This window comes from Penicillium taxi (genome assembly GCF_028828555.1).
Source record: "Penicillium taxi strain IBT 34144 chromosome Unknown utg000006l_segment0_segment0, whole genome shotgun sequence".
Taxonomy (NCBI): Eukaryota; Fungi; Ascomycota; class Eurotiomycetes; order Eurotiales; family Aspergillaceae; genus Penicillium; species Penicillium taxi.
The window spans coordinates 2,500,701-2,527,290 of record NW_026643208.1 but is presented as its reverse complement, the minus strand read 5'-3'; the positions used below and the strand labels follow the sequence as shown (position 1 = coordinate 2,527,290).

Below are 26,590 nucleotides of genomic sequence, written 5' to 3'. Positions count from 1 at the left end.
GTAAAAGAAAGTTGAAGCGGGAGTTTCGTTTCCAACGTTTACTGCAGTAAAAGCGAACAAAAAAATTGTAAGGTATGGTAAAGTACGAAGTATGAAGAGCCTTACTAACCTCTACTCACCACTCGTCGATAACACTGATTCCTACGAATAGTCAATATGGGATAGCTGCAAAGTCTGTTTTTCATTCATGTTATGCACTAGCTATTTATAAGACGAAACTCCTCTACTGTCTAAGACAGAAGAGACGGCATCGCCGTTTGCAAAGCGATGCAGCCCGTACAGGGATACTTTTTGTTCCGATAGTACAGCCTAGTCCTCCGAGTTGTCCGAGTTGTGGCTCTAAGCTATGGCTCTCATGCGTTGAGAGCCTTGTTTCTCAGACTGCTATCGCAACAGTTATCCTTAGGATGCATTGGAACCTTACTGTAACGGCGTACAGAGGAACAAGTATTGGAGAATAAGATTTCCTCTGGAATGATGCGAGATCTCATTAAGACAACATCTCGGGTTCTCGAATAATGATAGAGATCAGCGGGAGAGAGTGTCGGTCAACAGATCAACAGGCATCATAGCCACCAAATAGTGGAACCCTACCATATCCATATGCTGTCAGCCTGCCGATGGATCGCGCATCAAGATATTTCTATTCCTATCCCCTTGTTCAGAACACGAGGTGATCTCCGCGGGTATAGAGTACCTACGTATATTCTAGTTACTACATCTTCAGGCGGCCCTTGAAGGATTAATCGCTATATGACTTCGATATACTGCTGATCCGTCTTTAGCCACACTTCTCCACATCTTCTCTGCCTAGGGCCTATTATATAATTCCTCTCTTGGTTTACTTAGAATCAACCTTTACACTTGATAACGAGCAGGAAACGGCCAAACGCTTTTTAGAAGACCCGATCGACTATGGCCAAGTCATGTTTTAGACAAACGATATCAGGAGGATGCTGAAGATTGCGAACATCAATTATATCAGACGCGAAGACAATAAATCAAGTTCCGCGTGTTCCGAATTTATCTTGTGGAGATCCAAAACACAATCTCTAAATTAGCCTCTGCTGCTAGAAGCGTTACGCTCATTGTGTTAGATGGAAACTTGATTGCATTTATGATGACTGAGATGATTGATGTCAAGAGCTTAGCCAGGAGCCTGGAATTGCAAGTTCTACTGTACGTGGCCCTGAATCGCACCAATGCGCTTGCAACTCTTCTTCCCACAACAAATAACAAGGTCACCTCGTCTGCATCACAGAGAAATTTAAAAGATGAAGGTAAAGATGTTATTGTTGTTGAAGCCTCCGAAACAGATACATAGCGGATACTTGCGGCCATATGAGTACATTTCTGAGCATTCTAACTCTTGGGGATCGCTGTGAAGATCTTGCGATACTTTTTCAATTCCACTTCCTTTACCTCTCAGCAATCTTCTTTCGCCCTCTGATCAGCCAGTAGAAGAAGAAAGTCGCAGTGATATTCACCCCCACGTATGCCGCTAGGATCCCCAGGTCCCGCCATCGCGTCTGAACATCCATCCCCATCTCCCGTAGCGTGACATTGGTATCTGTCACCGCACAGAAAATACAGTCTTTACCCGTCCCTGAAAAAGTGTCAGAATTCAGGACCTTGCCTCCCGCCGTGCGAATATACGCCGCAAGGTAAGTCCCGCACGATTCAGACCCATTTTGTGCCGGCAGGGGGATTCGCAGGAGATCGATAGCGGCACAATGCAGCGGCGCATTCGCCAATGCCGCTTTGATCATCCCACCCATGAGATAAGTCACCGGATTTACACGGTACATAAAAGTCCAGAAGCGGGGAATCGCGTTAGGCTGGACGAGAATACCACAGAAGAGGAGACAGAGGGTGAACAGCAGGTTGGCGATGTTGACCGCGACGAGGGGGTCATGCATTCCCGCAGCGATGGCTTGAGAGAGGGTCGAAGCAAAAATAAAAAACAGCCAGATGAGAATGAAAGTGAGGATGGCCCGCTCGTTCATACCGAAGGTGTCGCTGTTCTCATTTAGTCCATTCCGCCAGAACCCTGTTGGGTAATACCAGGCTACGAAGACAGGAATCGAGGTTAGGGACTGCCAGACGAGCTCGACTATCATGTTTGCCGTGACAAAGATAGGCCAGCTGTACGTTTTGGATTGTCGCTCGCGGGCCTCATAGATCTCGTAGTTGTCGATGAAGCGAGGGATAATCTGCTGATTGACGGTGTTAAAAATGATTGTGAGAAGAAAACACGAGAACATAGAGCTGGTAAGTCCTTGAACGCTATGATCGAGCATCCAAAAAGAAAGACCATTGAAGAGTCCCTAGTGAGTTGTCAATGTTAGATCAATGTATACTTTTTGTCAAAGGTGAAAAAGAAAGTCTCACAGAGCCAATGCAAAGGACCAATTTCGAATATAGGTAAGTCGGTTCTCGCCAATAATCCTGGAACATGCGGTAAGTGACCTCCAATAATTGCGTTTGACAAGAGGCAGCGAATTCATATTCCTCCGCAACATTGGGGTAAACCGTAAGTGCGCTTTCTCCCATCGAAGCAATCTCATTTTTGACTGCCTCTGCCTTCGAGCTGGCCTTCCAGACACTCGCCCAGTCGTGCGTTTGTTTTGTTGATGAGGAGGATGTGACTTCAAGCAGCCACTCGGCGGGATTTTCGCCCTCATAGGGAACGCGAGCTCCCGAGCAAGTAAAGTAATCAATCAAGGTCGATGCGGAACAGCCTAAATCGCCGAAATACAATGTTTTACCCTCTTGCAGGAAGAGGAGCCGATCGAACATTTGAAATAGCTCTGCGGAAGGCTGATGAATGGTACACAGAATGGGCTGCCCATTATCTGAGAGCTTCCTGAGTAGATTACAGATCGACCAAGCCGTCTGACTATCCAGCCCTGAGGTGGGTTCATCAAGAAAGAGCAGCTGCGGGCGAGCGACCATCTCCACCGCAATCGTCAGACGCTTGCGTTGTTCAATGTTGAGGCCCTTGCCGGGGACGCCCACAATCGCCTGAGCGTACGACTCCATATCTAGCATTTGTAGCACGGTGTCCACGTATGCCAACTTCTGGGATCTTGTTATATCCATTGGTTGACGGAGAAGAGCACTGAACTCTAACGCCTCGCGCACCGTCGCCGTGGGGACATGGATATCGGTCTGCTGGACGTAGCCTGTCTTGCGCTGGAAGCACCCGTCGCGCGGTCGACCGTCAATTCGGAACTCCCCATGCACGTTCCCCACAGATTTACGATTCGCGAGGACGTCTAGCAGGGTGGTCTTTCCGGCCCCAGTTGACCCCATTAGGGCGGTCAATGTCCCACGATTTACCCAACCATCAACACCCTCCAGAATGTGGGAAACCTCTTTCTGATTGTCAACCTTGATATCGTAGCCGACATTGCTCCACCAGAACGCCAACGACTGCTTGCCTAATCCTTTGGCAGTCACTAACTTTTCCTCCGAAGATGAAGGACCAGGGCCGACCTCTTCGTGAATCTGGAACGAGTCCATCTCGACGCTCTCTTCGTCTGCTAGGGGAGGACGAACAGTAGAATCTTTCTGACGGAAGATCAAAATATCCCCCTTGGACCGCTGCGCCTGAATGTATTCTGCTGCGAAGAGATGCACGACACAGAAGCCGACCATCAAAGCGAACAGGATGCCGAGATTCCGCCACATATGGTCAATTCCATACCCATATTTGAGCTTCAGGTACTGATTCCCATCTACCCAAGACTGCCCAGCTACACTTCCCACAGCTGAACAAACTTTTCCATCCAGGTTATTCTCTGAGTATGTGGGTCCGGACGGGACGAATGTCGAGCATGGGAATTTGCGGTTGCGAAATTCATTGATCATGAGGCTTTCGTTGGCGAAGGCGATTGGGTTGAAATACCGAATCCAACTCAGCCATGGAACTTGATCAGCTGGGGTAATAACAAAACCGGCATATATGATGAAGTTGAAGATCATTATGGATACCGGAGCCAGTGACTGTGCGTACGTCCGCGAGATGGACCCGACTGAGCGGAAAATCATGGACATGGTCACCATGACTACCAGTCCAAACAACCAGAAGGTAAAGAATGCCGAAGTAGTCCGGCGTAGGTTTGTGAGGAAGTAAATCGGCACATTAAAGCAGAGCGAGGTGAGGGCCTTGACGGGTAGGTCGGACAGCATGGAGGCGATCCCTTCGGCCACTGGGTGGTAAAAGGCGTAGCTGCTCTGCTTCTCCACGATTGGCCGCTGCGCCCATAAGCCGTTAACCTCAAACGCCGGCAGGCAGGAGTTCATCATAGTAGTATAGAAGATCAAGATACTGCGTGTCTCAAAGCTCCCCGTGCTCTCCGCTACATCATAGAATAGAGTTCCCAGAATGATGGCGAGGATAGTATTGCCCACAGCTCCAGAAATGAGACCTGCCATGTTGTGTTTTGACCGAAGGAAAGCTCGAGTGACACAGGCATGAGTCTGATGCATGAAGGTTGTTGGATAAGAAGAAGATGGCGAGGTTTCTTGGCGCCGCCCGTTATTGTATTCAGCCACCTCTTTCCTCAGAGCGAGGCACTCTGGGCTTCGTCGCCATGTCAATGCGAACTCATCAGGAGTTCGAGGGGCTGAGCCTTCGGCTTCTGACCGGACCAGGCGCTTGGCTGGATGCGTCAGTGAGGTCAAAAAGTCAGCCGTCGTCGCCCCCTCTGGTCGAATGAAGCCCAATCGCTCAAAATAGCCGGCTGCTCCTGAACTAGTGCCGAAATAAACCTGGCGACCTTGATACAGCAGCAGCACCTTGTCAAATTGGCAATATAAGGCTTCAGGAGCCTGATAGATGGTCGTCATCACGATCAAGCTCAAGGCATCCGTCACACGGCGCAGTATTCGCACGATATTCAGCGCTGTAGCACTGTCAAGCCCACGGATGCTGTTATCAAAACACTGAATGGGACACCCACTGAGGAAAGCCTCGGCGACACTCGTCCGTCGTTTTTCGCCGCCACTGAGCCCGCGTACCAGGTCACTACCGACTTGAGTGTTCAAAACTCGCTCGAGTCCGTAGATAGAGGCTGTCTGGCAACTGATGATCTCTACTGATTGCGTGTGCGGTCTCATTTCAGCTGCAAAGGCCAATGTTTCCTGAAGCGTCAGCTCCGGTAAATGCATGTCGTTTTCTGCGAGATATATGGTGTCGCCCCAGTACCGTTTGTGCATCTCGCGAAATGGGGTTCCTACGAGATCACGTCAGTTAGTCATCTCATCCAGAGCAAGAAAGGAAAGATAGGTAGGTACGCACCATCATATTGTATCCCACCAGCCTCTTTTTCCACCACCTCCACCCCATTAACGTATCCCGCCATAGTCTTCAGAAAGGTAGTACAGCCACTCCCCGGCCGACCAAGTACCAAGAGCATCTCACCCGGTCGGACCAAGCCATCCAGGTCTCTCAATATCCGCACCTTTTGACGCGGGCCCCGAATACCTACTATGGATTTGACGATAGTTGGTATCAGTTGGATGTAGCTAGCGAATGTAGGCTGGAATGAATTTACTTCCATGTAGCCATTCACGTCGACCTCAGCGAATGAAACTCCGCGTGGCTGACGGTTGGGAGAGGAGTGCTCTTTTTGCCGCTGTTCCTGGGCCACCCATTGTTCTAGAGGATCCAGTAAGCCATCTTCATTTGTTGTGCTTGTCATACTTTCACTTCGTTGGGGGTAGACGAAGAGGCGTAAAATAAAAAGATGGTAATAGGCAGATATAGGGGGAAATGTGTCTCAAGAGGGGTGAGGTGAAAGGTAACAGGGGTAAACTAATTTGGCACATTAAAGCACATGTTTTGCACCCGAACTATTTTCCTCCACGGATCCATAAGACCCTAAGGGTGCCAAGGCCTTGCAGCTCAAATGATCAAGAGTCAGACTTAGTCTGACAGTTGCACTTAGTCTGACGGTTGCACAGACTTGGTTGGTGGGCAGATATTTACCCGAGTCGTGCAGACATATAGGAAGTCAGGTCTGTGGCATAAAATCTGGGGTTAGAGCCCGCTTGTTGATATGTCTACGTTCCAATTTTCCAAGGAACCGTTTTCAGGCCTCCCATTCATAACAAACTCTGATATCATGACTGTCTCGAACGATATGATTGATACGGCCAATACTAAAATGGGATCTGATGTGCATGTCGGTTGCCTAGAGCTGAAGGCAGGAAGTTGACAAGTATCATGGTATACTGATGCATTGATATGTGTATATATTATTCGACATATCTGCTTTTCAAGAAGCAACCAAACTTCTTTCTCTGGAAACCTGCCATCATGCTAAGTCCAGTAGCTTCCAAAGATGCAGTTTTTTGTCTTCTACTCTTTGTACCTTTTTGCGTGAGCTATTTTGTTTCATTAGGTCTTTATCATTGGGCCCATCGATCTGGTTCAAGCAAACATGCACGGGCTGTCCCATATCTTCCAGCGGTCATTCCACTTTTAGGGCACTCAATTTCTTTCCTGTTTGATGGACCGTCATTTGTCAAACGAGCAACGTATGATTTTGTTGCTGCCCTAGTGAGATAGAAATGACTAATTTTCAGATAGTTCATATGCGGGCGAGCTGTCCTGTGCCAGAATTAAATTTCCATTTATGGAGATATGCCTGCTTCAGGAGCCCAAAACCGTGGCCGCTTTGTGGAAGAGTAAAATGTTTTCCAGCCCGATCGTTATCTATGTCGTCGCCTTGAAGACTCTCTTCGGAATGAAAGACAAAGCACGGGAGGCGTACGCGGCCGACAACTCGGGGCCCCATCGAAAACCGCACCCTAAAAGCCAGGTTGCACCGTACAATCGGGTTGATTATTTGACACATGACTCCCTGCTACGGGGATTGATTGGTCCTGGGCTACTGCCCACGTTTCAGCGTTTCCGGGGCATCTTCAAAAAGCAGACTATGATGTGTTTGGACAGGCAGGACCAATCTACTCAATGGGTACCGATGCCTGACATGCTCCAGTTCTATAAAGATCATATAGGTCGGGCAATCCTTGAGTCTATCTTTGGCCCGCTGCTATTGAGTGTCAATCCCACCTTCATGAAAACGCTCTGGGAGTTCGATGAGGCATCTCCGGTCTTGGCAAGATCGATTCCACGATGGCTAGTGCCTCATGCCTATCGCTGCCGCGACTCATTGATTGAGCAGATTCAGAACTGGTATAAGTATGCGCGGGCCCAGTTCCACGACTCGCTGATTACCGAGGATGGAAACGATGACCCCTGCTGGGGATCTGAGATGATGCGCGAGAGACAGCAGTTCCTTCTCGCAGTTGACGGCCAGGATGATGCATCGCTAGCATCAACAGATCTCGGCCTGATATGGGTTTCGGTGACAAATCTGGTTCCGTCAGCCATGATGACGCTCCTTCACATATTTGCCGATCCGGTGCTTCTACGTCGCGTTCGGGAAAGTATGCGGGACGAGGTCATAGTTACCAACAAAGGCGCGGTCGGCGAGGTGGCAGAAGTGGAGATTTATATGGAAAAGGTGATTAAGAATCCCCTATTGCAGGCAGTTTACGCCGAGACTCTTCGCCTCTACGTCCAGGCGTTCGTGACGCGCAGTTCCGCCCATGAGCCGGTTGCCGTGAACCAGTGGTGGCTAAACCAGGAGGATGTAGTGATGGTCAACTCCTACCCGAATCATATGAACAAGAAAATCTGGAATGAGGGTCCCAATGGAGCCTATCCTGTTGACATCTTCTGGGCGGATCGGTTTTTGCGGGATCCACAAGATCCACAGTCCGGACCGATGGGCGATCGAGGTTATCAAGATGAAAAGGTGGAAATGATGTCGGAGGGCACCAAGCCCTTCTTCACACTTTCAGGGCTGGAGGGGCAGTGGATCCCCTTTGGTGGTATGTTTTGTTGACTTTTCCTTGAGATTTTACGATACTAACATAATTTTTTTGGTTTGTAGGCGGGAGCTCGGCATGTCCAGGGCGCATTTTTGCTAAGCGAGTTATCCTCTACACTTGTGCCTATTTTGTTAGCCAGTTTGATATTTCTGTTCCATCTTCGACTTGGGAAATGGATTCGTCGGCATTTGGACTGGGAACACAGAAGCCAAAGCGTAAGATTCCCTTTGCGATTCGCCGGAGGATACTTCCCCTCGAGGAGATGTAGATGCGGTAATAAATAATACAGCCACTATAGCAGGTGGTATATGAAGACAGATAATTCAAAGCAACAATATTTGCACAGTATTTAGGAATGATTTTACATGGGCTGCTTTCCATTTATTTCTCATAGGAAGCATCATGCTCGTATCAATGAAAAAACAAGAATAGATAGAAAACGATCTCATCAAGAAAAAAACATTTGCTAAGTACTCAGCACTTGTGGCCTTCAACGAAGGAAGTTTAAGATCCTAAGTGTCGATAAATTCGGCATGGTATATACATCAGGTCGACTGGCAAGATGACCACGGGCTCGACCTTTTCCACGTAGACAAAATTTTGAACAGCGCTATGACCACTCTCACCTTCAGCAGGAGTAGTGAATGATATAGTATGCAAACTTGAATTATCGTGCCGGCAATTGAAATCTTTTACGTTGGCGAGCAGGTGCTCGAAGCTTGGGTTAGTCCGAGCCGGTGTGATTTCGGTTTGATTTGATCAATGGCTTATTGGAAAAGCTTTTATGCCGTTTATAAAACATTTAAAAAAGGGGCTGCTTCTACTTCTGAGACGCGAAGAAGGATCGGAAGGCACTCGCAGCCGCGAGGAAGACGCCCAGGTTTGCGCTCATAGTGATCCAGAACACCTCCCAAACGTCATCAACAGTACCACGATATATAAGTCCAGCACAGCGAGTAATTGAAAGCGCAACAAGAAAGATTGTGAGACAAAGGGAGCTCATGAAAGCCAGTTTCTGGGTCAAATTTATGCGAACCTTCCAGAGAAGCCCGGTAGGAATCGCCAGAACTTAAGATTAATTAGAGCCAATTATTAGCTCATGCTGGAACATAGTTCAGAGTTTTAGAGAAGGTTGTAGGACTTACTCATAAGGTCTCCTATAATATCCAAAGTGATTTGAGCAGCTGAATATCGAACAAGGCGATTCATATACCGTCCGCTGGAGCAATACACTAAAAATTGCATTAGGACTGCCCATTTCGAAAGAAAAAAGACGAAAAGAGGAGGATAAGGAGAGCGAATATTTACTTGCTTGGGCACCCCAATAGGGACAACTGACATAGTACACCGTGGCACCAAAGATTATAGCAACGACATTGACGACAAAAACAATCCACCAGTATATTTTCCATGCGCGCAGGCGATCAGTCAATCTCCAAAAAAGTGCGATGAAGAAGAATTTCACAGCGGATATCGAGCACCAGCTGAGTATTAGAGAGGCCGTAATCCATTTGTGGAAGTCCTCAGATATTTCCACAACATTTGTAGGCGTCTCGACACCCTTAATCTCATCCTGAATGCCTGCCATCAAGTACATTGAGTCGATCACCTTACTGTACATGATAATCAGAGCTGCCAGAAGGAGAATAGTGGCCAATATAAGCAGTCCATCATCGATCTGGAACCATTGCTTCTGCGAACGAAACCGGATTGCAAAGCGGACAATAACCCCAATAAGGGCCAGTCCTAAGAAGAAGCTGATTGAGACCTAAGGAGCCGTGTTAACGGACCGTTCATTTTGCGGAAAATATAAAGCAAGCAAGAGCAATAAATACCAGGAAGGCTCCCTTATGGATTTGACCGGTATTATCTTGAAGTGCCATTTTGAAATATTTGCTTTTTTTTGTTGTGAGGATATCACGGTAAAGAAATGACATTTTTGTATCAAGCCGAGGTATAAAACATAGCCTCTCGAGGTCTGTATCGTCATACAGGATTAAACCTGAAGATGGGGGGCCTCCAGTATGACATACCTGGGTTTACCTTATTTAAATAGATGCTCTGCACGTTGGGTATCACGTGTGTAACTTAGCTCTCTATATCCCTCGCAATTCTCCGTCTATACTTCCTCCCCAGATATACTATTCTCGCGTTAGTTATCGAGAAGAATGATGTATTTTCATGATTCGTTGTTCAGTTTGGGCGTACACATATATGCGTATGATGGGTAGGTGGTGAGGTGAGCCTGCTAGGATACTGCTTACGGTTGGTACTACTATTTTCGAAATCGAAGTGGGCGGTATTACCAAAACCTTAAACCCTCACAGAACTTCCTCGCTCTCAGCTCTCTCTAGGTCTGCATCATCTCGTAGACCTGAAGATTGGGTAATTCCACTATGTAACGCGATGTGGTAATGGTTACAGCTGGCATCTTTCCCTCAGACATACTTTTGGGTGCTGAGGTAAGTATAGTAATTATTCACCGTCGTGTATTGTACGTTGCATACGGAATGGTGTAGTACAGCGGTTAAATAAGTGATTAGTTCTCCCGCTGGTAACCGTATCGTTGTCAGGCCTTTGTCGCGTTTGTTTCAGACTTCACATTTTCGTGTTTTCTTATTCTTTGTCTTCTCCCTGTTCTTCTCTCCTTAGTAACCACTGCAATTTCTACCAACATCCACATAAGTACTCTCAACATGGTGGACACAGCTATGGGGTCAGCAACTCTTGACTATCTTCGAGCCAACACAGGCCTGATAGTCCTCGCTTTGATTCTGATCGTGACCTCGCGAATTCTCTACTCAATGATTCGAGTTCGTTTGCAGTTCTACCGCCTCCATAAACAGGGCCTGGTAAGTATCATGCACCCCGGAAGATGGATAAACAAGCGTGAAAGATTAACATTATGAGTAACATCGGCAGCCTGTGCCTACATACACATATGCAGCTGGAAACCTTCCGATGCTGCCAGGCCTCCTAGCGAAACTTCCCAAAGGTGCACAACAATCGGACGCATTTACACTACTATCCTACAAGTTTCCCAAACACGAGAATTGCTTTTACATTGATGTCTGGCCATTTACACCTAAGCCCTTCCTAGTTATTACAAGCTTGGAACTCGCAGTTCAAGCGTGTCAGACCTATTCGCTACCGAAGCCGGCGTCGCTCGTCGATTACTTTCACCCTTTGACGGGAGGCCCGAATATGTTCACGACAAATGGTCATGAGTGGAAATGTTCCCGTGAACTCTTTAGTTCCGCCTTCAGTGCCAGCACAATAATACAGCAGACAGAACGTATTTTGCAAGAGGCTGAAGTTTATGTAGAGATTCTGCGGGAACATGCGCGCAAGGGCGATACATTTTCTCTGGATAGGTTGACCTGCGATTATATGATGGACATCATTGGATCGGTTGTGATGTAAGTTTTGGTTCTGTTAATGAGGGTGTACAAATCTAACCCAGACCTCCAGAAATGATCACCTCGATTCACAGCGCAGACAGAATCCTCTGGCAGTGGCGATGAGAACCCTCATTGAGTGGCACATTCAGGATGAAGAGATGAACCCGTTTATACGATGGAATCCAATCCGGTATGTGGTGGAGTGGTACAATTCACGTGTAATGGCCCAGTATATCGGAAACGCACTGGACAAGCGCTACGAGACCTGGAGTCGAAACAACCCTTCAAACCGGGCCAAGTCTATCATGGATCTTGTCATTGCAGATTTCATGCGTACCCGACCCACAGACCACAGACTGGATCCTGAGTTCAAAAAGTGGGCCACCATCCAGGTTCGAACCTTCTTATTCGCAGGACATGACTCCACTGCCGCAACAATTGCGTACAGTTTCTATCTCTTGTCTAAGCACCCGGAGATTTTAGCTCAAGTCCGTGCTGAACACGATCGGGTTTTTGGAATCGATACTTCCACCACGGCTCAGCAGCTAAAGGAGCGCCCGGAGTTGGTCAATCAGCTTTCCTTGACGTTGGCGGTAATCAAAGAGGTATTGCGTCTATTTCCTCCTGCATCTGCCTTGCGAGAGGGCCAGGTAGGTGTCGATCTGAAGGATAAGAACGGTACGAAGTACCCAACGGAGGGGTTCCTTCTTTGGATCCTTCATGGGTCAATCCAACGCAACCCGAATTATTGGCCGGAACCTCATGCTTTTCTTCCAGACCGATGGCTAGTCGGTCCTGGGCATACTCTTCACCCTCCAAAATATGCTTTTCGCGCTTTCGAACTCGGCAAGCGGGATTGCATCGGCCAGTCGCTAGCCATGTTGGATATCAAGATTACTTTAGTTCTCACGCTTCGCGAGTTTGATTTTCAAGACCAGTACCCGGAATGGGACCGACAGCACCCTTGCGCCGGAATCAAGACGGTTTTTGGCGAGCGTGCATACCAGGTTGCCCAAGGCGCATCGCATCCAGCAAATGGGATGCCTTGCCGAGTCATTCAGCGTGAAAGAAAAGCTACTCCATGATGTTGGCTGGAGTTCTAACGACAGAATCAAGTTGGACGAATGAATTGATTTTTTTCTTACATGTACAGAGTAATCCGAGCTTGTTCAGCCGCTCATGCAGGTGATTAAGAACCACACCTAATCGCAACATAACGTTCAAGTATTCACATGACTAGCCTCAAATCCTCCATTGTCAGCCAAGGCAGGATACGAATGAGCCTCAGGGGACATACTATTGTAGAACACAATCTTTTACTCAGAAGAGACAATTTATCCTTCTTCCGTTGTCTGATGTGATATATATTCTAAGTATGGCTTCTAAGAGCTTGAAGTTGAATAGATTTAAGCCAGCGAAATCATATAGGGTAGCAAATTTCCTCCAACAAGGTCAAACACGGCCTAGCCTTTGGGACAGGCAAATGCTGACATCCAGAGGATTATGGTCACACCACTAAGTCAGCATCCTCTTCATCGCTGCGCCTATACAAGTCCTTCAAGTGCGCAAGAAATAACAATTCCTCCAAAAGAGTGTCCAATAAAAATGATCTGTCGTCCCTTGATCACCAAATAGAAGATAGTTCCTCCGGTGTACTCAACATCAGCGTAGAATACCACCTTAGGGTCTTTTGAGCTAGCATATGGAGTCGCAGCGTCAACAGATCCAAAAGCCTGCCCAGAAAGTATGCTTCGAATAGCATCGATGTACCAGGCACAAAAACAAAAGTCGGCTTCTCGTTGGTACAGACCTTGACCGATGATGATTAAAATGTAAGATTGAAAGTTGCATCCTGGAAAAATTACAGAATAGTCAGAAGAGCAGAATGTCTAGAATTATAGACCCCAAAAGTGGGCAAAAGTACCAAAATGGGGTTCAATACTTCATGAGATTTAAAATTATGGGCGATAAGTCTTAATAATCTCATTGCATGTAACAGCCTGAACACAATTTTCGGACACACTAATCTCCTAGTGGATCCACCTCATAGCGGTTATGATGATCAGAGAAGGAACCAAGATGAAAGGGGATATCGTCCTAACCATGGCTCAACCCTTGATGTCAACGGAGTGCTCAGGATCATCCATCAGAAAGAAGTGTACTCCATACGTGCAAATTGTAGTACAGATTCCTTGGAAGTGGGAAAGGAGAGTCAAGTTTATGTGGATACTTATGAAGCACATCCGAATCTCCGTCCTGGATACATATTTCTAGTCATCGATTGCAAGGGTGGGGCCAACTTTCACGAACATCTTGTAGGCGTCGTGAATACGGACCAAGAATACATGTAAATTGTAGGCTATCTCATGATATAGCCGTGCTGTATATCGCACGTAGTGCGCATGCTCGGGCAACTGATATGCCCTTGATGATAATGATGACGAATGATTTTTTCCACTTCCACTTCCACTTCCACTACTTCGCACTTTCCCTCCCCCTTTAATTCAGTCCTTCCTTCATTTGTAATCTCCTATCTTTTATTATGACACCTCTACACAGCATCGACGCTCCTCGTGCTGCCGATTGCATCGAATCCGCTGTCGACAGCATCGACAATCCACGCGATCATCTCAAACCGCATGTTGATGATTCCTCCGTTCGCTGTTCTCCTCTTTCGAGCCGCTCTTACTCCCCTTCTGAAATTCTGCAGTACTACGTTACTACTTCCTCTGTCAACAAGACCGATACAATAGAAAAATTCCAAGCGGAAGTGCTCCGGGCGATAACACACAACACTCCTGGTGATCATCTCTTTACACATGTGCCTCCCTGCTGGGGTTTGAAATGCTTTAAAGAGCTAGACGAGTTTTACAACTGCAGGTACGTCGAACACTGCTATCCACTAACATGCTTTTGATCTGATAAGTATAGAAAAACTTGGAATAGTGTTGACCTCACCCTTCGAATTAAAACTATGCCGGCACAGGTACACGATTCTCACCATGGGTGGATTGGAATATCGATGCAGCGATGGGCAGTGACGCCAAATCTGTGGACGGAGGCCGAGGGCCTCCTCTGCGTCGCCCAAGTTGGTACAACCATTGAATACACTTCGGGGCCGTTAGTGGGTTCCAAGAAAGAACCTGATCTTCTGTTTGCAGTCAACCGACAGAAGTATCCGACATTTGCTATTGAGGCAGGCTGGTCAGAATCTGCCCCCCGCCTCATCCATGATAAAGACCTCCTGTTTAATGGCGCGCAGGGCGACACTCAAGTTGTCATCACAATTAAGTGGAGAAAGAATATCAACTATCAAGTTTCAGGAAGTTTGAAAGTATGGCGTTGGGGACAAGCCAGCCCGCTAGAGATGGTATGTGAAGGTCTACAAAATTCATCCAAAGCATGATAATAATGATCTAAACCGTACAGACCATCTTTCCCCGGCCTGTGAATGGCTCATTGGAGGAAATCCATTTATCTCGCAGTGAAGTCCTGGGCCAGTCTATTCAACCGGGACGTAACGCCAGTGATATTCTTCCCCTGCGACTAGACCATTTGCGACATATTGCCGCGGATAAGCTGGCTGTCATGGGTTTGACCCATACCTGAGTACTCCCATTTGTGCCGTTTGGAATTTCGTCTGGACTTGATCCTTACCGGACGCTGAAGTTGTTTGATTGATAGGTTTATTTTTATTTTTAATTCGTGAGAAGTGATAGTGCACCCTCAATTCAACATGTTTGATATCAAAGTTCTCTTTTAGTACCATGGGCTACCAATTCCCTTTGTTCTCATAAGTATTGAAATAACATTGTATAGAGATCAATAGGTTCGTGGGATGATTTAGCCGACTCTTTATTATTATGATTAATCGATGCGTCAGTCTCTCTAGACTGCTATATCAAATACCCTTCTAGGATATCTTCTATGATCCTAGATCCTAGACTCATATTGCGCAGTAAATGGCATGATATAGTCGTATACCTCAATGCAGCCATTAGATTTTTAAACACATGGGCGCCGGAAAAGGAATGTGGGAGAACTAGGATGACAAGACCTCAAAATCATTCCAAAAAATGCTTTATTTATCAAGCTGATAATCCATTTTCCGACTTACTACCTATGAGATTCTTTGTCGTACCTTTCCACACTGCTTGTGTCTCGTTCTACCTAGTGTAGTGGAGCCCTATGCAGCAGCACGTCGTGAACCAGGAACGCTGTCTGCAGGGGCAGAATCGAGTTATACCATTTATCTAGAAGTTGTGATAGTTACAGAATGGACACCTTTGACACACCTCTTGACTCCTTCACTCCCTACTCCCATTGATCTTTCTTTCGTGGTTGTGATGGTTGGTTTTTCTTGGCTGAATCGATTTGCACGTCCTGACCGTGCTGCTTAGAGTGTTCCCCGTTTCACTAAGTACAATTATGCACTTGTCCCCAGTGCATCAAATCCTCGTATAAATTGATCAATATCAATTCGTGATGTAGGCTCACAAAGGACCTTTGATAAAAGATTTAACTTAGCCTCAGTGTACGTATTTTTCCCAACGTTCTGAATCAAAGCTTCTTTCACATCTGCTCGACTGAGCCACACTTCATTATTAGAATCATCGTCAGGGACCACGAGATCTTTCCAAAGTGCCAACCAATTATCACCAGTCCAAAGAGACTCAGTCGTGATATATATCCATATCATTGCACATGCAAAGATGTCAACTTCCTTGCCATATTCCTGAAGTCTTATAATTTCTAAAATTCATATACTGTTAGCTCGCAGGAATATCTTCCATGGCTCAGACTGAACGGAATGTTAACTTACCAGGTGCTAAGTATCCTGTTGTTCCGACATTGAATTTTTTAGAGAGCTCATCATATGTCGCCGTATCAAAATCAGCGATTTTGGGAATGGTATTGAACATCAAGATATTATCTGGCTTGAGGTCGCGGTGCATAATGCCATTATTGTGCATTTCCTTTAAACCGAGAAGAATCCCTTTAAAAATTTGGTTGGCGTCCTTTTCAGGAATGTCGTACTTGTGTATATATGAACCCAAGTGGCCATTAGTCGCCCTTGGCATAACAGCAAATGCCTCGTGGTCCTTCTCGACAAAGAAGGTATCATGCATCGGAACAATATAGTCACTTTGAAGTGTAGTCTCTATATATGCTCCAATAATCATATTACCTGGCTCTCTACTTGCTGTTTTCACAGCAACAGGATAATGTTTCCAACTTTTTCCTGGTCTCTCGATACTGATTGTGGCTTCGAAAACAGCGCCGAATGATCCACTCCCGAGTTTATCTCCTAGTTCGAGACGCCTTTTGTGGAGCGCACAGTCAGCGCCTTCCATTTCAAACTCATATAAGTCCTGAGAGATTTCTCTTCCTATCACAACATCCGAAGGAACAGACATCTCCATTGATGGTCCGTCCCACGCCTCAGCTATCCATTCATGAAAAAGGTCCCAATCCTCGATAAATGATGGAAAGTTTCGACGTATTGGATCATTCAAGCCATTTTTTCCCCGTTGAAGGAGATACCGAGTTGACGGATGACGCTTAGCTAGTTCTGTCTGTGGTTCGTGTATCAAATTACCAGTTTTGATAGTTGGGGTGATAGTTGGGGCAGAGTAGATCGAGGATATCCAAAACGCACAAGTACTCAACAGAATCAGCGAGAGCCTATTATTCTGCATCTTCAATAAAGGTACCTTAAACACAGGCTCATTCAGAAAAAGGATGATTGAATTATCAGGAATGAGCCTTGGAAAAGCTTGCTGGCAGGACTAATTTATAGAATGGTTCTTAATCAAGTGAACCCTGATAAGCCTCTGCACTAAAGTAGTCTTATGACATGTTCCTAGATATTCGAAGGATTGAGATCAATGACAACAGATAATAATAGATCATAAATGGGGCAGCATTTAGGCTTCGGGATTTGGCCCATTGGTGGATTTTACAAATGCTCTGAGTAATACCCATTCCCGTTTTTTTTCATCTTAAAATGTCATGGAACATTAAAGCATTGGGAGATCCTTCTAGAATCCTGCCTAAGTGGTTCCACAGAAATAGATATCAGGATCTAAAGCTTACTATACACCTCGGGAGAGATCGACGTTCTAATCTCTGGGGCCAATTTACCTTAGTAGGGATGGGGCGAAAGAAATATACCCATAAACCTCTGATATAAGCTTACAAGTCAATTGATTCAGCCAATTACTTGATCTACCTGAGATATACCTACAGACTATTGGAACAATCTTGGAGTCTGTTTGATCTTACATAACAGCAATCAAAACCTTATTTCTCCATATGGGATATTCTTTCTATCCCTGACACCCTGATGTCTGCTGTTGGTATTGCATGTGGCTTTCCAGGGTTCACAAGACAATTTGTCTTTTCATTCCATGTAAAGGCAGGGCAGGGGCAAAGGAGATGAAGATGCGGGCAGTTTTGGGTCAAAACATGTTCTATCAATGGATAAACTTCATATGAGAGCAAGATGATGATAGGGACAATGGGGGTGAAGCTTATCAAGGCATTGACTGGATCATAGCAAATTTTGTCTCATATATACTTAGTGATGCCTCTAAAATCTTTTCATCTGCACTCTGTTATCCTACCTAAAGGGGTATCCATATTGCAGAGAAAATGGACCCAAATACACAACTGTTTGTTCTATCTTTCAGATCGGCGTATGCTCGTTTTTATAACATTGGTTTAACTTACATCTGAATCTCTCATTACGTGAAGTCCTTATACGTGAGAAGAAGCTTCCACACCATGTTTAGTAGTTCATCTAGCCTAGGGGCCTTGTCTGGTGGCACTCTCCGAATTATATTAATATCTTCTTATTCAGATATTAGTGGGAACTATAGTTGCTCTTTTGTATGGGCATTGGCAATATCGTCGAGGTTAGCATCTAGGGGGCATGGGGAGAAAGCTTCTCTTAACACCTATGCTTTCTCCTTGTTAGACTCTGATAACTGGTTGCTTATCTTAATTAATGCTGGGGTGACTCCGCTAGAGCTCTCTCCACGGTTTCTAGCCTATCTTGATACCCTTTAGAGACCACAGGGGCCATCTTTAACGGTGTCTTTGATCTAGGTACGGAAGCCCTGCTGGAGCGCTTTACCAATCACTTTACCTTTCTTGTTTCGTGCTGTCTTATAATCTTGGTAACTCCTGTGAGTCGAATCTTCCGAAAGTGATACCGTTTCCAGACATCCTGATCGCGCAGACTAGCAATATGGTCGATAAAGTCACAAAATTGCTCCTATACAATCCATACTGGTATGAGTTATAGGCTAGGATCTTAGGCAATGCATAAACCAAATTCAGATTGCACCAAGTGGTTATTCATCCGAAGATAGTCTAGGGCTGCTTTACGAAGACAGCTAATATTTAAATCCCCACGTGTGCCTACTATGTCTTGCCAAAACGCATAAGACATAAGATATCGTGGCAAGGGATTTATAAAGATTCGATCATGGATCCACACAAGCTAGAATTTTGGATCCTCGGTCACAACGATACTCCGCTGTCTCACAATTTGTTTGTGTAGTGGAGATATATTCGCGCTATCTTGTTTTGATATTCACCAGAGCCTATCAGCGATCTAATCTAAGTCTTTCGATCAGTTCTTTCTTGAGAAACTCCAACAATCCAGTTCGATCATTGAGTGGGACACACGGATATCCAGGCAGATATGGAGCTCGATTAGACCCAGGCTGAACGTTGCCCAGCTTGGAACACAATTGGTGGTGTTCAAGAAATGGCGGGGGGATCGGTGAGAGTGTGGCCTCATTCTGACCTTCTGGGTAAAATACAGTATCTGTAATTATTGTTGCAAAGTGCTTTTAACAAAAATGCGACCGATAAGACTGCTCTGTAGACTATATCTAGATCAAATGTCTAGTGAAAAGTGAATATGGCTGAGCAGTGAAATACTATGTTGTCAAAGACTCGGGGCATCCTAGTATTGAAGCATGACTGAGCAGAAAGCCCTGCTCCATGTTCGCGGTCTTATAAAGACATTTAAAGAGAATAGGAATTTACTGTCTGATGATCTAGATTATCGCTATCTGAAAGCGACCTTGGTATTTTCGACTCCAACGTCCAGACTTTGAAGCAATTGCTCAACCGATCAGTATTAGCCTATAATATGAAATACTCCGGTATCTTATACCTAGTTTGATAGATCTATTGTTGTTCTCCTTATATTATCTCCACCTTAAATGATATACAGACCCACAAGTGATCTATGGCAACAGTAGCCGATGCCTGACTGAGCCGGTGATTGGTTTTTGCTTCGGAGATTATTAAATCGGTCCTAGGAGTCGGAAGGACCTATGGACTACAGTCTTAGTCTCAGATGAAAAGTAGTATGATCTTTTGGTTCCACTTTCTGGTTTTAAAAGAACTGGAGAACAATGGTGGTGAGTCTCATTCATCTAGATTTATACTAACGAGAGATCGACTCAATCCTTAATAAATTCAATAATCTATTTCACTGGTTTATTTTCCCAATTTGCAGCACCTTGAATCGTTGATTACATATGTGCACAGAAAAATTGGTCTTTTTGCCGTGGGACTCCTTTTGCTTTTGCGTGGTAGATATGGATAAAATAACCGATGGGCGGGGCTGAGCTGACACTATCACCAGCTACTAAATACAAATTTACAAATAGAGAAGATGCCCCTTTTATGAAAAATCATCTCTCCTTAGTCCCAGGGACACATTTCTCTTTTTTTTTTTTTGCGAGGTTTGACCACTTCCGTCGATATCACTCTTTCGGATCGAACGGTGGTGACTACCCCATTTTCTCTCTCTACAATGAGGCTATTTAGGTGGAGAGGATTAACTCTTTTGCATGTCCTGGTCTCAATCAATTTAGTCTCAGCAACAATCCCACAACCAGCTGCTCTTGCCAGCGAGTCTATTGCCACAATCACCTCATCCTATGCCAGCACGGTTACCAATGTTGTGACATCAACCTTCTTGAACGTCGTATCCACCACTACTTGCATCGCTGGGACTAGCGCACCGACCAGCACGTGCTCCGATTATGTGTGGTCTTTGAGGGGTAAATACTATCAGGAAACATGTGACGCATCCGTCTATGCCACAACTACGATTGCTCAGTTGAGTCCTTATACCCATCTGCCTAACATCTGGGAATGCTATGTATACTGCAGCATTTTTGGTTCGCTATGCAACGGAGTTGATTACAATCCTTCATCTTCTTCCTGTGGCTATATTAAGTACACAACAGCCGCGACATTCATTTCGAAGTCAGGGTATCAAGCCATAGCAGTCTTTTCTACGGATCCATGCAGTGTGACAACTACTGAAACGGAAACCAACTATTTCACGGAATACTCAACCACTGATATTACGACTATATATACAATTACTGTCTCGTCAACTCCGGCCCCTACTAGTTCGTCTGTAGCCACCACCAGTCCCTCTGCTCAAATTTCTTACACTCCCTCATCATCTGGCTCTTCGAGATCCAGTCCAATATCTTCAAGTCAACATTTGTCTTCAAGTTCGCCTCTTTCATCGCCTTTATCGCCTTCATCGTCTTCATCCCTAATTCCAATTTCCACGCCCCATGTTGTAGCTACTTCAAGTCAACATTTGTCTTCAAGCTCGCCTCTTTCATCGCCTTCATCGCCTTCATCGTCTTCATCGTCTTCATCCCTGACTCCAGTTTCCACGCCTCGTGTTGTGGCTACTTCAAGTCAACATTTGTCTTCAAGCTCGCCTCTTTCATCGCCTTCATTGTCTTCATCTCTGACTCCAATTTCCACGCCTCGTGTCGTGACTAGCCCTAGTTGTTCCGCGAGATACCGGTCAACTGTATCGTCTCGGGCCAGCTCTTCCGTGAAACCACAGTCAGCCATATCATCTAAGCTCAGTACCCATTCATCGGCAACCACCACCTCGCTTTCCGTTGGCCGATCATCTGTTCTTCAGTCTCAAACCAGTGCCGTATATGTCTCTTCTAGCTCTAATGTTGCTCAAGTATCGTCTGTTACCACGCATGATTCAAGCTCCTTCAGCCCACCATCACAGTCACCTGTTTCTTCCAGCCATCAATTTACGCCTTCCGCGGTTATTAGCTCTCAATCAAGCAGAGCTCGGGCTCCTAGTTCGCCTGGATCTGTCTTGTCTATAACATCCACTACTCAACCCGCTCCAGCATCTACTACTTTGGAATCAAGCGGAGGCTTCACTATACCGACAGATAAGCCTACGCACAAAACCTCTTCGACATTTTCCCAAGTCATTGGCTCGACAGGTGGAGCTGCACAGCAAAGCTCCAGTTTTACAAGCGGCATGACCACGATTTCCGAAAGCTTCTCTAGTGAAATAGCTACTAGACTGTCCACAACATCCACAGTTTTGACCACAAGAGTTGCCACGGTCACAGAGTGTCCATCATCACAACCTGATTGCCCAGTTTCAGGTAGGAGTACTTTTGTGACCACTGAGACTTTGGTAGTTTCGACAACTGTCTGCCCTCTTACAGAGGAGCCGCGACCTACAACTGACAGCCAACCTAAGCCGGATAATGGCGCTACCACACAGGGTGGCCAATTCACTAACGGAGGATCGACCACTTCCACTATCTTTTCCACTCGAACGGCAACTATCACGGCCTGCCCATCCACAGTGACAAACTGCCCAGCTTCGGCCAAGAGCACCTACATGACCACGGAAACACTTGTTGTTTCAACAACGATATGCCCTATCACTGAGGAAGCTCACTCTACAACAACCACCGTTCTAAGTTCAAGTAGTGGTACTTCGCTGAGTAGCCAGTCTTTGCAAGAGGCATTGACCACTTCAACGGTGCTCTCAACAAGAGTTTCAGCCATCACAGCTTGTCCTTCTAGCGTAACAGATTGCTCGGCCCCTGAAAAGACAACTTTCCTGACAACAGAAACAATTGTGGTCTCAACCACTATTTACCCTGTTACAGGGCTTGATTCTGCTACCTCAACAGCCCAATCAAGCCCATCTCTCGTTGTCTCAGCCTCTTCAGCATTCCCCACCGTGGAATCTGGCATCAGTATTTCAGCCCCAGGCTCCGGGTCTGAGACTACACAATCTTTCTTGTCGCTGTACGGACAACCCAACCCGACAATCCGAACATCTTCCTCTACACTGCCTAGCTCTGGACCCAACAACGCTGCAGCCTACTCCTCTCATCCATACCGCTCAGCAGCTCCATCGAAGATTATTGCTAGTTCTCACAGCGCGAGCTCCGCCACCAGTGCCGTGACTGCAGTGTTCACCGGTGCAGCCTACGCGAACCACTGGTCAACAAACCACTTCATTGGAGTACTGATTTCGATGGCGGCTCTTGTTGTTGCGTAATAATATTGTACACACCCTTATCGGATCTACAACAATTGAAACGCGCAGGAATTTCTCTGAATTTCGTGGTCTGGTAATTGGGCTTTTAGCCTTTTTTCAAAATATTTAATAATTAATATAAAACTTGAAAATAATTGTTAAATGACTAAATTCAAGAGGCCAGAATAAAGGTTTGCCAAATAAGAATTTGACCGTCCAACCGTCATTGGTTGACGAAACTGAACTCTATGTAATGTAGGGAGGAAAACCTGCTTAAATACTGTCAAAGGACCGATCCCAAGTTTCGTTTAGTGCATTATTAAATAGTCAGCTCCCATACGCTCTTTACTACAGTAAATTTTACTGCTGGAAATACACACATATATATTCGACTACTCTGTTCCTATTTACTCGCACGAATCCACTATTCAGTTCTCATTTGGCAGAAACTGATAGAGTTAGACTAAGTATGGTTCATCCTAACAAATCTATTCCAAGTATTTTCACCACACCACACTAAGTACTGTCCTCAAAAAGTTATAGATACAGAAATATCTATATAGCCCTTGCACACCGATACCTAACATTGCTAGTCTCTACATTCCAGGGACCATGATAATGAATGAAAGCAGCAAAAATCAAGAATTAGCAGTGCATGCCGTGTCTTCACCAACGGTACTGATCTCGCCATTTGGCCAAATCCCAAGAAGCTTCAGATGGCCATGCTAACTGCCGGTACCAAACCGCAAGGCCCAGCAAGACGCATAATAATCGTTGTGATAGACACGAGCAATGATATCTTCAATACCCACAGCTACCTGCGCCTTGGTATGTGTTGTATAACACTGCCCAGAAGCATGGTAGTAGACTTCAATCTCCTTTGTTCGTAAGACAGTATTCCGCGAGACCAGACCGACTTCTTCATTGTCGAGAACCCTGGCATTGAAGTGCATATCGTTTGAGAAAATCACCAAGTTGTGGATAGCCGTCTGATTGTTCGTAAGAATGTCCTGGTATTCAATTGCTGTATCGTTGTTGGACCAAGCAGATGTGTTCACATCGAAGCCAAATTGGCGGAGGCTGTCTGACATAGTTGTCAGATTATAGGTTGGAACAAATTCAACTGCCCGTGATTCGACCTTCACGACCTCGGCCTGGATAGTACAACCGCTGCTTCCGGAGCTGGTAGCTGCGATGATCCGGCAATGGCCAACGCAAAGCCACTGATAGCGGTAGCGAAGTTGAGAGTAATCTGGCTGTTTTCCAGCGTCCAAATTTTTGTCACGTTCTCCGCGACAGTTCGCTCTTTCAAGTCCAAAGGATTAGATCCTGCATTGTCAACACTAGAGTGAGATAATGCAGATACGCCTAAAGCGATTGATAGAGCGGAAAGCAGTGGTCGAGTTCTCATCTTAGTTGCCTTTGTGAATCGATGGTTTACTTATCAAGAATGATGTTAAAGAGATGAGTTGTTCTGAATATTCACCGAGAGTCCATTTTATACTAAAAAACATGTCTAGGGATGATTTAGAAATCCTTATATTGTTCCACCATAGTGACCTAGATTTTGGCCGCGTAGTACATAGTACGTACGCTATATACTAGATGTACTCTACTAGATGCACTCTGCATCCATTTTTTGCCGCACTCCACTCTACTTCACCTCGAATTCTGTTAGAGCAGAAATATATGACAGGCCACTCAAATTCCCCATAATTGGATGGTGTTGGAATATAGCCTTAGAAATAAGGTTATCAACACAGATAGAATGAAGGTCAATAACCATGGAGCATATATATAGCTTAGTTAATGGAACGTCATTTACAACATCCTCAATTGAACTTATATCTCAATACTGTAGTATTACCTCTGAAGTATGAAGCTGAAAGAGGAGCCGCTATAGTCATTCCAAGGTTCAGTTATCTGATAACTATTTCAATCACACCCAGGTATCGGCCGATAAAGTTGAGTCCACACTTCCAGCTAATATAGTAATTAAAGCCCGCTCGGCAATTGTATGATTACTTGTAGAATATCAGCGTCTTTACCCTAAAATGCTTTGATACCTGCGTACTATAGGGACGGTAAAAAATGGAACCCTAGTACGAATTAGTTCCGGCTAAAACTACCTAATCTACACTAAGGTAAACAACGCGTGAGTGTATTGAAACAGTTGATACTCTATTATTTTGAAGGAGTAGCTATATTTATGCCCGGAAGGATAGTGTCGGTTGACTAGGTTATTACCGAAGCAGACAGCTATTGATATCGTTTCTGTACATATATAATAGGTGTATGCATATTGGGTAAAAGTGAAGTGTCATTCTAAAATGCTCAGATGAAGGAAGATATAGTAGCTGCCATGCCAAGATCACATGATCTTGGTATGTCAGCTGATATTCGTTCCAACACTAGGCAAACTTAAAGAAGGGATGAAAAACGCGGTCAGAGCACAAAAGTCAAGAAAGAAACACAAACTCGTACAGCAGTCACAAAATCCAGTCTTCTGCTTTTGAAAACAAAGTCTCTCTGTCCCGCTTAGTCAGAACGTTCAACCTAACCGATAGCTTGTAAATTAATGCGGTTGGTGTCAATCAATTGCTTTAACGCGTCGCAGGGTTTGTCCTTGGTCATCGCGTCTGCAGGATTCGAGTTCCCATCGATCCATTTGATCTCAGTGATCTGGCGACGTTCGTATGCTTATCTAAGGCACATCACATCGATCATCAGTCGTTTCTCTTGTGTGGAGTTCAGTCTCACAAGACAGTCATATAGCGACTTTGAGTCAGTGTAGAGAACTATTAGGACATTGGCCTATAGCATTTGGTCTAGAGTCGACTTTATTGCGAAAGCGATGTCTGAGCCATGAGCCATAGTGTATAGCTCTGATGCTAGGACGCTGCGGGTGACTCGTTTGCATTTGGTCGAGCTCCAGTGGATGGTATTGGCGTTTACCATGGTGTCATTGTCTTTTGGAGCGTCTCTCTTATCGGCTAGCGCGATGACATAGCCGATCTAGGATGAGAGGTCTTTATTGTTCGCAAATAATGCGTCTGTGAAGACCACTAGCTGCAGGGAGTCTAAGTCTAGGTTGATAAAGCTAAGTCCTCTGGCGGAATTCTCTTTTTGCTAATGCAGTCGTTTGTTCAATAACCTATAATCGTCTTTGCTTAAGTCGGTCGCTTAAGCAGCGAATGCTAAGTCGAAAGCAGCTTTAGGTTGACATACTGAAGCTATATAGGCGCCTCTCGCGTGTTCGGCAATATATTCATCTTTGGTGTTGGCAAGGGAGATCTTATCGCATTAGCCCTTCTGCTCAAGGGTGATGCTTCCATCTGTTACTAATTCGATGACTCCACCATTGAATTTCAGTGGATTTTCAATGGTTAGTTGCTCGCGCTCTTTTGCCGCGAAGTTTGCCTTTTATAGCTCCTGTTTTTCTGCTTCTGCAAATTTGTTATCTATAAGGATAAGAGTATCATCTATTTAAAGTCCGACGATACCGAATCCTTTCGAATCTATTATATATAGAAGGTATAGGTCAAATGTCGACTGGTTCATTTTCAGGTTTATCAAATGGTGGGAGTGATATGTCCTGAACCAGTGGTTTCCTGCTTCGGGGATGCCATAGAGTGGCTTGATGACCTTCAGAAGTATGTTTTTCCTAAGGTGGCCTATTAGTTCCTTCGGCGGGTGTGCGTAAAATTCATGGTTTAGTGTGGTCTTTAACTAGACATACGCCTAGGAGATATCGCGGAGGAATAGCTTAGATTTAGTAGTAATGCCTTAGCGACTTGCAGCGATATAAAGGATTAGTCTCTGACTGACATATTGAATCGTTGGCGATTAAGTCAAAACCAGGTCTTTCTCTTGGTTATTATATGCTTAAATGACTAGTCTTGATTTTTCG

At 45.3% G+C, this 26,590-nt stretch overlaps 10 protein-coding genes across 10 annotated transcripts; 5 read left to right on the top strand and 5 right to left on the bottom strand.

Annotated features, from left to right (window-relative positions):
* Positions 1-1,120: 1,120 nt before the first annotated feature.
* On the top strand, positions 1,121-1,324 carry N7495_010034 (nonribosomal peptide synthase GliP2; the record flags this gene model as incomplete). The annotated part of the gene is made up of 1 exon (XM_057212685.1): positions 1,121-1,324. The coding sequence occupies one exon, from the start codon at positions 1,121-1,123 to the stop codon at positions 1,322-1,324; it is 204 nt and encodes a 67-aa protein (XP_057059548.1).
* Positions 1,325-1,418: 94 nt separating this feature from the next.
* N7495_010033 (uncharacterized protein) lies at positions 1,419-5,708 on the bottom strand (the record flags this gene model as incomplete). Its single annotated transcript, XM_057212684.1, has 3 exons — positions 1,419-2,327; positions 2,392-5,240; positions 5,306-5,708. The coding sequence occupies 3 exons, from the start codon at positions 5,706-5,708 to the stop codon at positions 1,419-1,421; spliced, it is 4,161 nt and encodes a 1,386-aa protein (XP_057059547.1).
* A 936-nt stretch (positions 5,709-6,644) lies between these two features.
* N7495_010032 (cytochrome P450) lies at positions 6,645-8,176 on the top strand (the record flags this gene model as incomplete). The annotated part of the gene is made up of 2 exons (XM_057212683.1): positions 6,645-7,908; positions 7,971-8,176. The coding sequence occupies 2 exons, from the start codon at positions 6,645-6,647 to the stop codon at positions 8,174-8,176; spliced, it is 1,470 nt and encodes a 489-aa protein (XP_057059546.1).
* Positions 8,177-8,728: 552 nt separating this feature from the next.
* On the bottom strand, positions 8,729-9,791 carry N7495_010031 (uncharacterized protein; the record flags this gene model as incomplete). Its single annotated transcript, XM_057212682.1, has 4 exons — positions 8,729-8,976; positions 9,054-9,140; positions 9,217-9,676; positions 9,744-9,791. The coding sequence occupies 4 exons, from the start codon at positions 9,789-9,791 to the stop codon at positions 8,729-8,731; spliced, it is 843 nt and encodes a 280-aa protein (XP_057059545.1).
* An 813-nt stretch (positions 9,792-10,604) lies between these two features.
* N7495_010030 (cytochrome P450) lies at positions 10,605-12,394 on the top strand (the record flags this gene model as incomplete). Its single annotated transcript, XM_057212681.1, has 3 exons — positions 10,605-10,760; positions 10,831-11,327; positions 11,380-12,394. 3 exons carry the CDS (start codon positions 10,605-10,607, stop codon positions 12,392-12,394), a joined length of 1,668 nt encoding a protein of 555 aa, XP_057059544.1.
* A 1,457-nt stretch (positions 12,395-13,851) lies between these two features.
* On the top strand, positions 13,852-14,918 carry N7495_010029 (uncharacterized protein; the record flags this gene model as incomplete). Its single annotated transcript, XM_057212680.1, has 3 exons — positions 13,852-14,189; positions 14,241-14,679; positions 14,739-14,918. The coding sequence occupies 3 exons, from the start codon at positions 13,852-13,854 to the stop codon at positions 14,916-14,918; spliced, it is 957 nt and encodes a 318-aa protein (XP_057059543.1).
* Positions 14,919-16,024: 1,106 nt separating this feature from the next.
* N7495_010028 (Serine/threonine-protein kinase RAD53) lies at positions 16,025-16,726 on the bottom strand (the record flags this gene model as incomplete). Its single annotated transcript, XM_057212679.1, has 2 exons — positions 16,025-16,044; positions 16,132-16,726. 2 exons carry the CDS (start codon positions 16,724-16,726, stop codon positions 16,025-16,027), a joined length of 615 nt encoding a protein of 204 aa, XP_057059542.1.
* A 3,422-nt stretch (positions 16,727-20,148) lies between these two features.
* On the top strand, positions 20,149-22,701 carry N7495_010027 (uncharacterized protein; the record flags this gene model as incomplete). Its single annotated transcript, XM_057212678.1, has 3 exons — positions 20,149-20,612; positions 20,768-21,133; positions 21,195-22,701. The coding sequence occupies 3 exons, from the start codon at positions 20,149-20,151 to the stop codon at positions 22,699-22,701; spliced, it is 2,337 nt and encodes a 778-aa protein (XP_057059541.1).
* Positions 22,702-23,405: 704 nt separating this feature from the next.
* Positions 23,406-23,771, bottom strand: N7495_010026 (uncharacterized protein; the record flags this gene model as incomplete). Its single annotated transcript, XM_057212677.1, has 1 exon — positions 23,406-23,771. The coding sequence occupies one exon, from the start codon at positions 23,769-23,771 to the stop codon at positions 23,406-23,408; it is 366 nt and encodes a 121-aa protein (XP_057059540.1).
* Positions 23,772-23,821: 50 nt separating this feature from the next.
* On the bottom strand, positions 23,822-24,091 carry N7495_010025 (uncharacterized protein; the record flags this gene model as incomplete). Its single annotated transcript, XM_057212676.1, has 1 exon — positions 23,822-24,091. The coding sequence occupies one exon, from the start codon at positions 24,089-24,091 to the stop codon at positions 23,822-23,824; it is 270 nt and encodes an 89-aa protein (XP_057059539.1).
* Between the last annotated feature and the right edge of the window lie 2,499 nt (positions 24,092-26,590).